The sequence below is a fragment of the Rissa tridactyla genome, chromosome 2 (assembly GCF_028500815.1).
Source record: "Rissa tridactyla isolate bRisTri1 chromosome 2, bRisTri1.patW.cur.20221130, whole genome shotgun sequence".
NCBI classification, from domain to species: domain Eukaryota; kingdom Metazoa; phylum Chordata; class Aves; order Charadriiformes; family Laridae; genus Rissa; species Rissa tridactyla.
The window spans coordinates 57871715-57883421 of NC_071467.1; the positions used below are offsets into that span (position 1 = coordinate 57871715).

Below are 11707 nucleotides of genomic sequence, written 5' to 3' on the forward strand. Positions count from 1 at the left end.
CGGTGACATGAACTTTCAGGAAAGTCTCCATAAGGACTGCTTGCCTTACAAGTTTCACGCAGCGGCTTGTTATCTGTTTTCTGGGGCGAAACCGCCTCAGAAAAAGAGCGATGCAAAGAAGATGGCCGTTGGCGAGGCACTGAGAAGGTCCACCCGTTTCTTTGGACGCCGCCACTTCGGTGAAGGTTGCAGCATCCGCCCGGCCGAACGGGGCAGCGGGACAAGGAATAACGGGGGGAAAGGGGACGGTGTCCGCCGGCGGGCAGCGAGGGCAGGAGTCCTTCCTCGCCGGCTGACGATGACATACCTCCACCTTTGCCAAGACGCGGTTTGGGCGAGAAGCGCAGGCGGGGGACGGCAGACACCGCGCCGGGGCCGGAGAAAACCCGCCGGGGACCCTCCCCGCCGGTGAGGAAAAACGCGCGAGGGCGGCCGTTAAGGAGCGGGCCGGGGCGGCCGCTGGCGGAGCGCGCGCGGGGCGCCGGCCGTTGGGCGGTGGTTAGCGGGGGGGTGAGGGAGGGGGGTGGGCGCGCACCGCCCCGGAGTCCATAAAGGGCGGCCCGGCGGCGCGCACAGCCGGGTTTGGGCGGCGGGAGAGCTGAGGCGCGGCGGGGAGGGAGGGAAGGCAGGCGGTCATCGCCATGAGGGAGATCGTGCACATCCAGGCGGGCCAGTGTGGAAACCAGATCGGGACCAAGGTGAGCCTTGAGGGGAGACCCGGGGTCGCCCGCTGCCTTGCGGGAGCCGCTAAGCGCCGCGGGGCGGGGCGGGGAGGGGGGAGGACGCGCCCGGCCGCTTCTCCGTGCCGTTTGGTCCCGCGGAGCTGAGTTGTGCCAGCCGCCCCCCCGTGCCCCCAGCGAGCCGCTGCCGAGGGTCGCCGGGCGCGCTCGGCCCGCGGGGCACCGCGCATCTCACCGCTCTCCCCGTGACCATAAAAGGCTTTGGGAAGTACCCAAACCAAACGGGACTTTTTTTTTTTTTTTTAATTTTTAATTATTTTATTTTTATGTTTAAACTGGCCAGGCCGTGGCTCAAAAGCGGGCAAGGGCGGCAGAAATCCGAGCAGCCTCCCTCCGAACGCCGAAAACTCCGCAGCCCGTCCTGGAGAGGAGTTAGGCGGCCGCCGTTCATCCCTTTCGGGTGTAAATCCCGGTGCCTGCCCGGCTCTGCTTTGCCGTCCCGTCCCGGGCGGGGAGGGGCGGTGGGTACGCCAGGAATCCGGCAGCTGCGGCCGGGCCGGGCCGCGGGGCCGCCACCTCCCCGCCCCGCTCCGCCCGCTCGCCGTGGGGTTGGGGCGCTGGGCAGCACCGGGAATGCTCCGCAGGGGAGTTCCCAAGCCACTTCTCCTTTTCCTCCCTTAGTTTTGGGAAGTGATAAGCGATGAGCATGGCATTGACCCAGCCGGAGGCTATGTCGGTGACTCAGCGCTGCAGCTGGAAAGGATCAATGTCTACTATAATGAATCATCGTGTAAGTGTGGGATGGGGAGGGGTGCGGGAAGAGGGGACTCCGTGGGAAGGGGCACAGAAATCTGTGACTGAACGGGTTCGCGAAGCTGTATTACACGTCTGGTCCTGCTCCTCGCATGTCATCAGCCCTTCAGCTGATCCCAGCTCACACCATTATACGCAGAAAAGATTATCTACTTTCTTATAAATTGAGAACTGGGTGTTACCTCCCCAGGCAGAGAGAAACAGCACAAGGGGCTGTACTTAGGGCCTGGAGGCGGAGGTTTTTTTATTATTTAACACTATGCTGTTCTAACATATGCTCTTCTAACATTTGATTATTTCATCAGATGCGTCTTATCAATTGCCCCAAATTAAAGTTTTCGTTATATGAGCCTGCATCTGTAGTACTTAGTCTCTGATTTCATGAGTGAGAGGGTTGGGCCAAAAGTAATGGAGAACTCAGTGGTGATTCATTAATAAGATGCCAAAGGTGCCCAAATCCTCTGAGTCAGTTTGGTGTTGAAGGGTGTTAGCAGTGTAAAATGGGGATCATGAGTCCTTTGGTCTATTGACATGAACCTGCAAGTGTGAATGTTTCATCAGCTCAAGTTAATTCATATTATTTGCCTGAGTTTCCTTGAACAATTTCAACTGGATACAAAGTCTTTATTTTGTGCTTTGTGGTGGATGTGCTAATCTACTGCTGTTTGCCACCTGCATCCAGTAGCTCTTTCCGTGGAGGTGAATCCTTCAAGCGTAAAAGCTTGTGTGTTAGGATCATTTGAACATAAACCCTTCACTCACGCCATTATTCACAGAAAATATTATCTACTTTCTTATAAAGAACATGACAACTATTTTTTTTCTAACCAGAAACTTTCCTCCTTCATATCTGTCGCTAAAAAAGAGCTTACAAAGTGTAATATACCATCTGTACGACCCCAAAAATGTCAGGTCCGTTTTTTAAGCAGAATTGATTTGTTCCTATGGTGCTGGGTTTTTTTACCACCATGACTTCCTGTATAAGAAATACTTATATATGTACAATCTATATTTAATAATATGAGACATAAGGTATTTGTGTATTGAGAGCTGTAAGTGTGTTAGCTTATTTCAGAACACTAAGGGGCATACTTGCTTTTTATTGTAGCCCAGAAATTCGTACCAAGAGCAGTCTTGGTGGACTTGGAGCCGGGAACCATGGATAGTGTGCGATCTGGTCCTTTTGGTCAGCTCTTTCGGCCTGATAATTTCATCTTTGGTATGTGGACGTCACTTCTTAAAAAACACAGCTATCCAGCAAGTGTTTGATTACCAAGCAAATGGTCAAAAAGCATTTAAGCTCCCTATTCCAAAGTGATCGTTAGTACTGAGAAATCTTAATAGATTAACAATACAATTCCAGTTATCTGTAAGTCATCTAAAAGATCCCATTAACTGAAAAAGTCATTCTTCTGTTAATCATTCCTTCAATTAGCAAGCCACTGAAAGTTTCCTATGGTATTCAGATAAAGTACATTTGCTTTCAATATATATGAACTCCAGAGAAATTTTCAGACTGCTTCTCTACAACAAAATGCACGGAAATTCTGCAGAAAATGGACAAGGCGGGGAAAAAACCTCAACCACAAACCAACCAGACTACTCTTCACTTGAATTCACATTAAATACTTGAGCATGAAATTGTTTGTTTATAGGCTGTGTGATTCGGCTTTTTCAGCAGATCCTTACAGCATAGTAAACAGTAGAGGAAGAACAACTGCAATGTGGAAAACACTCATATATAGCCAGTTACTGGATTATTTTCCAACATAATGAGGAAGAGACTAAGAGCATGTGGGGAACTTCTGGTTCTGCATAGTTCTTGCAGAGGGTTGTTTTGGCCTTAACTGTTTTACTTTGGACTTCTGTAGTACTTTGCATCTGAGCTTAAAAATGCACATTACCAGGATTAGTTTTCATGGCATCCTTATGGAGTACAGAAGCATTATTGGTGCCTTTGCATTAAAGGAGAAACAGCATGTGAAAGTTAAGTGATCCATCTGCTGAAACAGGAAGCCTGGATGAAAGCTACCATGAGAACTCTCCTGTCCTTTTGGTTTCCAGGTCTGCACTAGCCACAAAACACATTTCCTCCTGCCAAGGCAAGCTTAGGTTGCAACTTAGTTTGGTATATTGTGTTAACATCAAGAAGGAACAATGCCAGGGACAGAGAAAAGATAAACATTATTTGGGTGGTATTAAACAAACTGAAGTCTGGGTTGTTGCTGTTGAGGTGGGGAGTAAGAAGCCATACAGAGTAACTTTAAGCCTTTAACTAACTTTTAATGCTATCCCTGTTTTTCTTCTGTATACTCTATGTCAGAGATGTTAAAGGTGTCTTTCAAAGGAATTTTAAGTTACAACATGTAGAAGTAAGCTTGGGGAGAAAATCCAGAGAGATAGGCAGCTTTATGAAGTATGTTTTTATATTCAGGTTTCTCCTTTCACTCCCTTTTTCCTATATGGACCACACAAGCCCTCTGAAAGAAAATTCACCTGACCTATGGAAATACCTGAACTGGAGCTTTACAGTTTGGCATCCCACCAGTAAAACCAGAGAAAAATCAATTCAGTGTCTTCAACAATAGTCCAGTTCACTGTACCCCATTCCTGCTAAGCTAACAATGAACCAACAGCATGTGATCAGCTTGTATCTGACAGAGGCCCCTGCCAGCATCAGGCACTGTCCTCCCAACCTGCTGAATAATGCAGAACGGCTGCCTGAGCGCTGAAGTAATGATCTTCTGTGTCAAAAGCCAACAAAGCATTTTGTTTCCTCTTTCAAATATCTGGCCTGGGCCCACAAAAGATTTTGTGGCAGAAGCTGGCAGTTCCATACTTGCTGTACCCCAGCTGTTAGGGCTGGCTCATTCTGATGGAGATGTTTTCTCTCTCTCCTTGTATATACCTGCATGTGCCCATGTCTTCATAGCAAGTAACCCTGGACCATTAATCTGGATTTCATTCAGGTATATTGAGTACATGATCATACACTCCAGATACAGTAGTTTTATCTCAGACCAGAGGGAGACTTCATTCTTTGTTCCTATTTTCCTTTCTATCCTGGTCTCTATTCTTTCCTTATCGCATTGCCCGCTGAAGAAGGACAGTTACGCAAGAGGCACAGAATTTGGCTTTGTTAGGATTCTTCTACATCTTGGAGTGATGTCTGCTTGTTAATGTGCAGCCTGATGTGCTGCCCTATCTGTAGTAGGGGATCTGCTCAAGCAGACCGCAGATGGTTACAAGCATATTCAGTTCTGGAAGGATATTACTTTGTGCTTTGCCCAGCTGGGCAGGAAGTGCTGAGCTCCCTAGGTTCAAAGAAAGAAAAATATAGCAACATATAGAACAATGCATTAACTAACCAAATGCATCATGAGGAAACCGAGCATTTATGCAGTGAAAATAAAGTGCATCATATTTAAACAATATCCCAGCAAGCAGTTTCCCTGATTCATACGTTTGGCACCAACACAGTGCACTGGGAATTGAAATGAGACATGGTAATAGGAAGGAAGGGGAAGGTCTTGGAGAACAACGCAGAAGCCGACAGCCCTATGCCTAATTCTGAAACTATTGCTCTTTCTGAATACCACTCACAAGAGTTACCACTAAATGAGTTCAGTGGCACAATGTATGTATGTAGTAGTCATTGTGAGGAACAGGAGTACTAAAAAACTGGTCCCCCATTTAATCCTCCTTGTTATCTAAATAATAACAAAATAGTGACATAGCAAAGGACCCAGATTGTCCATCTTAATACATTGAGTGGCACATAAAAGGAAAATGGAAGCCCTGGGGAGAAAATGAGGGGCTCATGAAACATCAGTGATCCAATTTTGCAAGTTGCTTTGCAGATCCTGAAGAATAGTGAGTTTGTAGGGAAACCAGTAAAAGCGAAAAGGCGCTTAAGAACTTCCAAGTTTCTGAAATAACATTCTTAAAGTTTCTGTCGATTGGTATTTTTATTCAGGCTAGGTAACCGTGAATTAAAAAAAGCTATAGTTCTTGATATAACAAGTTAAATAGGACTTCTGGAGCCCAGCCTTATCCTTGAATGACAGCAATGCCTCCGTGTCTCACAGGAGCAGTCCAAGAACCTTTCATTTAGAAATGTGTATCTGTGATTTAGCTTTGTATACATCTTGGTCCTTATAAACAGAAAGTATTTAAATATTAAACAGTCATCTTGTGTTTATGGAATAAGCAGGATTGGGAGTGTGAAAGCTTTCAAAACAAGGAGTCAAGACCATCTTTGCATTTATGGAAGGTTAAATATCAAAAAAGAAAAAAACACCCAAAGGCATAAATGAAAACTACCAGGGATTTGAGGCAAAAGGAGACTATATAAAAAGTTAAAGTTGATACTTCCAAAGACATTGTAGGCAAAACTGAAGAGCACAGTTAGCTACCTGACAGATTTATAGCAGCTTTTGTTACAGATGTGAATCCATTTGGCACGCAAATACCAAACCTTACCAATAATTTTGTGTATTTTCTTTCCCTATTGTGTGTTATTTTAGGACAAACTGGTGCAGGAAACAACTGGGCTAAAGGACACTATACGGAAGGGGCAGAGTTAGTTGACTCTGTACTTGATGTGGTAAGAAAAGAGTGCGAACACTGCGATTGCTTGCAAGGATTTCAGCTCACTCATTCTCTGGGAGGAGGGACAGGGTCTGGCATGGGAACCCTACTCATCAGCAAGATACGAGAAGAATATCCAGACAGGATAATGAATACCTTCAGTGTCATGCCCTCTCCAAAGGTTTCTGATACAGTGGTGGAGCCTTATAATGCTACACTCTCGGTCCACCAACTAGTTGAAAATACAGATGAAACCTATTGCATTGACAATGAAGCTTTGTATGACATTTGCTTCCGCACCCTGAAGCTCACCACTCCAACGTACGGCGATCTAAACCACTTGGTTTCTGCTACGATGAGTGGGGTAACTACATCCCTGCGTTTTCCAGGCCAACTAAATGCTGACCTCCGGAAGCTGGCAGTAAATATGGTCCCTTTTCCACGCCTTCACTTTTTCATGCCAGGCTTTGCTCCTTTGACAGCCCGAGGCAGCCAACAATACCGAGCACTCACTGTTCCAGAGCTCACCCAGCAGATGTTTGATGCCAAAAATATGATGGCAGCCTGTGACCCAAGACACGGGCGATATTTGACAGTGGCTACCGTCTTCCGTGGTCCCATGTCTATGAAAGAGGTCGATGAGCAGATGTTGGCTATCCAGAACAAGAACAGCAGTTACTTTGTAGAGTGGATCCCAAACAATGTCAAGGTGGCTGTGTGTGACATACCTCCTCGTGGCCTCAAGATGGCTTCCACGTTCATTGGCAACAGTACTGCTATTCAAGAGCTCTTCAAAAGGATCTCAGAGCAGTTTTCGGCCATGTTCAGGAGAAAGGCCTTCCTCCACTGGTTCACAGGAGAAGGAATGGATGAAATGGAATTTACAGAAGCAGAAAGCAACATGAATGATCTGGTTTCAGAGTATCAGCAATATCAAGAAGCAACAGCAAATGATGGAGAGGAAGCATTTGAAGATGACGAAGAAGAAATCAATGAATAAAGAAATTAAGTGTGCTATTTTCCAGGCCAAATTCTCAAATCTGGATTTCTAATAATTAGGCTTATAAATCCATATTTAGGCTTCAAAAAAAGAAAAAGAAGAGCATGAGTCTCAGATGTTAGAGGTGCTCTTCAGAGTCCATTGATGTAATTGAGAACTGAGGACATTCAGTATTTCTGGAAATCAGGCCATTTCTATTCATGAGGCAAACGTAAGGCATTCTGTTAAGACTTTGACCTAAGAGTCTGAACACAGAGACTGCTAGTTTGGGATCTTTTTTTTTTTTCCAAAGTTTGTCATCCCTAAAGTTGCACAAGAGAAGACGTAAAATAGGCATGAAATGCTACAAAATGGAGCTGCACTATTTTCATCCAATTATGAGTAAGAAAATCTTGTGGGTTTGAAATATTCATTCTGTACCGAATGTACAATACTAAACTGCCAGGAACAAAAATTATTCATAATAATAATAAGTGTGTAGCTATTCTGTACAGTAACTGTTAACAGTGATATTTGACTCCGGACCTCTAAAAACAAAATAAAAAAGATTAGTATCCTCTCAAGCAAAAGTGTTTTGGGCAGTCAATGCTATATAAATATCCAGTGAGCTGCTGGCAGAGGCTGGATTTATACTGTGTGACTTCATCACTTGCAGCTGAATAATCACAGATTATACATATGAAATCTATCCATTTGTGATGTGTTCTGTAAGGGCCCTTGGGGTTTAAAGTGGCACTCCAATATCTTGCTGGTCCCGTTTTTATGGCTATCACCGGAAAACTACCGGTCTCCATTCCGATCTCCATTCCACCTAGCCCATATAGCTGAAATTCAGATACTCCACAGAAACTCCTGTGTCGAGAGAGGCTATGTGTCGATATATCTCACTGCCTAGGTTTGTAAGTTCACCACACCTATAGATGCTATAGATGTCTGTCTGGACAAATTAAGGGTAAACTACAAATAAAAGTATTTGTCCACAATATTCAAAACAGCTGGCAAAATGAAAGATGAACAAGAGCTTTTACACTAAAGCTGAAACAGAAAGATCTCTTGTCTTACGCAGCTGACTTGCTGCCTTGACAAAGTGGCTGTTGGGCATTCGCTCTTCTTGCATGCTTTATCTTTCTGCTCATATCAATTAAACAGCCCTTCTCCATTAGAGAGCCTCTACCAGAGAACACTCTGTGTCCATGGAGTCACGGAGTCTCTGATTTAGGTCAGTTTCTAGGCAACAAAACAAGCAAACAAAGGAGAAACCCTCCGGAAATCCAAACTTCAAATGTTTCAGGAACTCTCTGCTGTTTTTCGTCTCGCCTTCAGAAGCACTTTCTAAGCAAAAGCGTTGCTCAATGCTTAAAAAGGCACTTTACAAACAGTGTAATTTCCAAAGATCCATTGCTCCTAACAAGATGATGTTATGTTTTGTTAGTTTGGGGTTCGGCGAATGAAACAGTATTTTATGAAGTGTATGAACTGGGCAACTGTTAATCACATAAGCTGAAGCTGTCTGCCCAATTTTATTCTACGCAGAAATGGTACTAAATTGGTTTTAATCAAGTACAAGTTTTTTTTATATAAAGTGCCTTCATGGGTTGTGCCAGACAGTCATTGGCACGCACTAACCAAACTGGCTTTGGCACAGGTGCATAGGCAGAGGCTGGGAGGGCCGGGCTGATTACTGTTCAAAGGGTCATGATGGAGTCGGCAAATTCACCGGGGACATGTTCTTTGCCGTGGCTAGTGATGCCTAAAGCATTTATGAATTGCAATAGGGCACCTTTAAATATGCATTTCATAAATGTTGCAATATGTTGTGGACATGTATTTATCATGGCGTGAGATTAAGCTAAAACACAATATGCATTAAAGAGAAATTAATACTTAGTGCAATACATGTCCTCAGTCCATGGGGAATAAAGCCACTAAACTTAGAAGTTTAGTTGATGCTTTATAAATGTCAGGCTGTTGGCTTCAAGAGCCAGGAGAATGTGTTAGAGACTCCGAGCCTGCCCTCATACAGCTGTGGCACGGACTTTAATTAAAGCAGTAGCATAGCTTCTTCTGAAGGAAGTAAAAACCAACCACCTTGCAGCTTGTGGAACTGTGTTTTGTTGTAATACAGAATTCGCAACTAGGTCCCAGCCATAAATTTTGATATTACTGTGGGGGAAAAAAAAAGTTAATACTTTAAAAATGCCAAGAATCTTAGAGTTCCTAAATAATTGAGTTATTCACTTGGTGAACCAGCCTATTCTTTATTGCTTTTTGTACGCTGACTCAAAATCCAGAATATAGATATGGAGCCTATGGAATCCAGACCTGTCTATGTCCCCTAATCCTACTTTGTCTCAGCCATTCTTTCACGTGTGCTTACTTGCAAGTGTTTGATGTGAATTTCTAGAATGAGTGTGGGTGGGGGAGGCAAACTAACACCCTCTTTAGAAAATAAAAGGAGACAGATCTTCCACCTGATCTTAGGAAAAAACAAAACCAAACCAAAAAACAACCCATCAAAACGAACCCGGGAACCTGTAGTAGGAACATCGGCAGAGGACCAGCTTGCCTTTAAGCAGTAAGAAAGCCATGGGAAGCCCAAACGGTTCTTGCTCCTCTTCAGTCAAGCAGCTCTAATCATCTTCCCCTTCTGGAATAAAACAGAAACTTGTTTTTAGTAGCAGGTTTGGTGAACAATCCTTTCAGTTGCACTTCCTTTCAAATAATTTCCTGTTTTTTACTTGGAAACCTCTCTTGAAATGTACCTGCCGAGTCCAACCTAGCTTGTTCCTCCTTTTTTCACGTTCCTCACCTACGTGTTTTTCATTTTCCCCCTAGTTTTTCAACCTAATCTTTTGTACCTTTTCTTTCTGTGCCAAGCCCACCTTCATTTTCTCTCCTTTTTACTTCTTTGCACCTGGCCACTGAGAAATACATAGGAGCAGGCTGCCAGGACAAGACCTAAGAAGGTCTAGAAGTGCAGCTCCCAGTACCACCCGGACACAAACACCTCTGCCAGCACTAGGATGAGAAGAAAAAAAACACAACCCGGCAACCTACAGCACTTGAAAAGAGGGAGCGGGTGAGGTGTGCCGTGGGAAGAAGGTGTGCTATCAGGATGGGAATAGGAATGGAACCCGATGGGCCAGCTCCTTTGTAAAGTTGCTCTGGTCGAAGCCAGCAAGGAATGGGGCAGATCCTCCCTTTACAGACGTGACCGTTCAGCCACCATAGGCTCTTGATTTCTCTGCAGCCTGAAAGGACTTCTCTCCACTTCTCTTGCATTTGTATCTCCTTAGGAAAAGGTGGTCACCTCTTAGGAAAAGGACCAGGCTGGGAAAGAGGGTCTAAACCTGCTCCTTCTCCCAGCGTCGGGAGGAGCGGGGAACTCGGTGGCTGCCTCTGTGCTCCACGAACGAGCCCCTGCTAGTTGAGGTAGCGCTGCTCAATGTGTTTGCAGCTAAAATCACTCTCGCCTCATTGGCAGCCACAACACAGACTAAACTCAGTTTTCTTGATTTATGCTAAACCACCTGAAGTCTTAAATTTGCGAGTAGGAGGAAGCTAATAGTCCTCTTTAAAGAAGCAGGTTGGGTAAACAGCTTTTTTCTCCTTTTTCTTCTCATATCTTTGTTTTGATTCCAAAATCCCAACATAGTCAACTTCTGCCACTTGTGGCACAAAATATTAAGACTTTCTGAGGTAAGACTACACAAAGCAAGTTAATGCTTTAAAATCCGGGCAAAGGGACTTGCCTCTCCTTTACATTATCATATGCTCATTAATTGCATGTTGCAACTAAACAAGAGTGAGATTTACAAGTAAACAGCACCAATAGGGAGTCAGAGAAAACATTTCCTGGAGAGGAGATGATTCTTTTACAGCGTGGTAGTGCCATTGTGAAGAGGGTTTTTTGAGGGGGGGGGGGGTGGTTGGCTGTGATTTGTGGTTTTGGTTTTTGGTTTTTTTTTTTTTAAGTAAGGAATGAGGAAATGCAGAATTCTGACCTTTACAACATAAACACATTTAGTCTTCAGCACTGGCTACAAATTGCCTGTTCCAAAAAAGCGTTCAGCTAAATGAGGAGGGGAAATAGAACAAATGAGGCATTAATACAGAATACATGTAAGGTACAGGACTAGAGCATATGTGTGGAAATCAGTCACTACTTTACCATGCGTGCAAGATTTAAGTTTTACAAAACAAGCTTACTACTGCAATAAATCATCCTAAGCTTGGACTCCAATAATAAAGCAACTGAAGTTTAGTCAGGATGCTCTCTTGCTTATCATTCATTCTACAACAATGAATGCAATAGTGATACTCAGAAGTGTTAACAACTAAAAATGCCTAGTTAATATGCCCTCAATGGCTGTATTTGCTGTTTCCCTTGTTCCTCTTCACTGTAAAGCCAGGCAACAGAGACACCAACAGCTTCATCACAAAGAAAAAAAAAATCCCAAAAGAATGATTTCCATAAACAATTTACATCATATAACTCAAGCAAAGAGCTTGTGTCTGACCTTTCCGAGACAACTTTTCCCTTTGTCGTCCTGCTTTGCAGCATGTTGCAACACACAGATGGAATCAATCAGTAGTTATTCCCTTAACCTGCCCTCTCAGTCAT

The 11707-nt window shown here is 44.2% G+C and overlaps 1 protein-coding gene across 1 annotated transcript; it reads left to right on the forward strand.

The window, feature by feature from the left end:
- The first annotated feature begins 580 nt into the window (after nt 1-580).
- On the forward strand, nt 581-7652 carry TUBB6 (tubulin beta 6 class V). Its single transcript, XM_054191736.1, has 4 exons — nt 581-698; nt 1362-1470; nt 2602-2712; nt 6020-7652. The coding sequence occupies exons 1-4, from the start codon at nt 642-644 to the stop codon at nt 7081-7083; spliced, it is 1341 nt and encodes a 446-aa protein (XP_054047711.1). The 5' UTR covers nt 581-641; the 3' UTR covers nt 7084-7652.
- The last annotated feature ends 4055 nt before the right edge of the window (nt 7653-11707 follow it).

Excerpts from the sequence above, each read along its gene's own strand:
- TUBB6 (XM_054191736.1), top strand. The coding sequence starts at position 642 with ATGAGGGAGATCGTGCACATCCAGGCGGGCCAGTGTGGAAACCAGATC. Across the intron at positions 1,471-2,601 it reads CTACTATAATGAATCATCGT|CCCAGAAATTCGTACCAAGA; the intron begins GTAAGTGTGGGA and ends TTTTTATTGTAG. Across the intron at positions 2,713-6,019 it reads GCCTGATAATTTCATCTTTG|GACAAACTGGTGCAGGAAAC; the intron begins GTATGTGGACGT and ends GTGTTATTTTAG.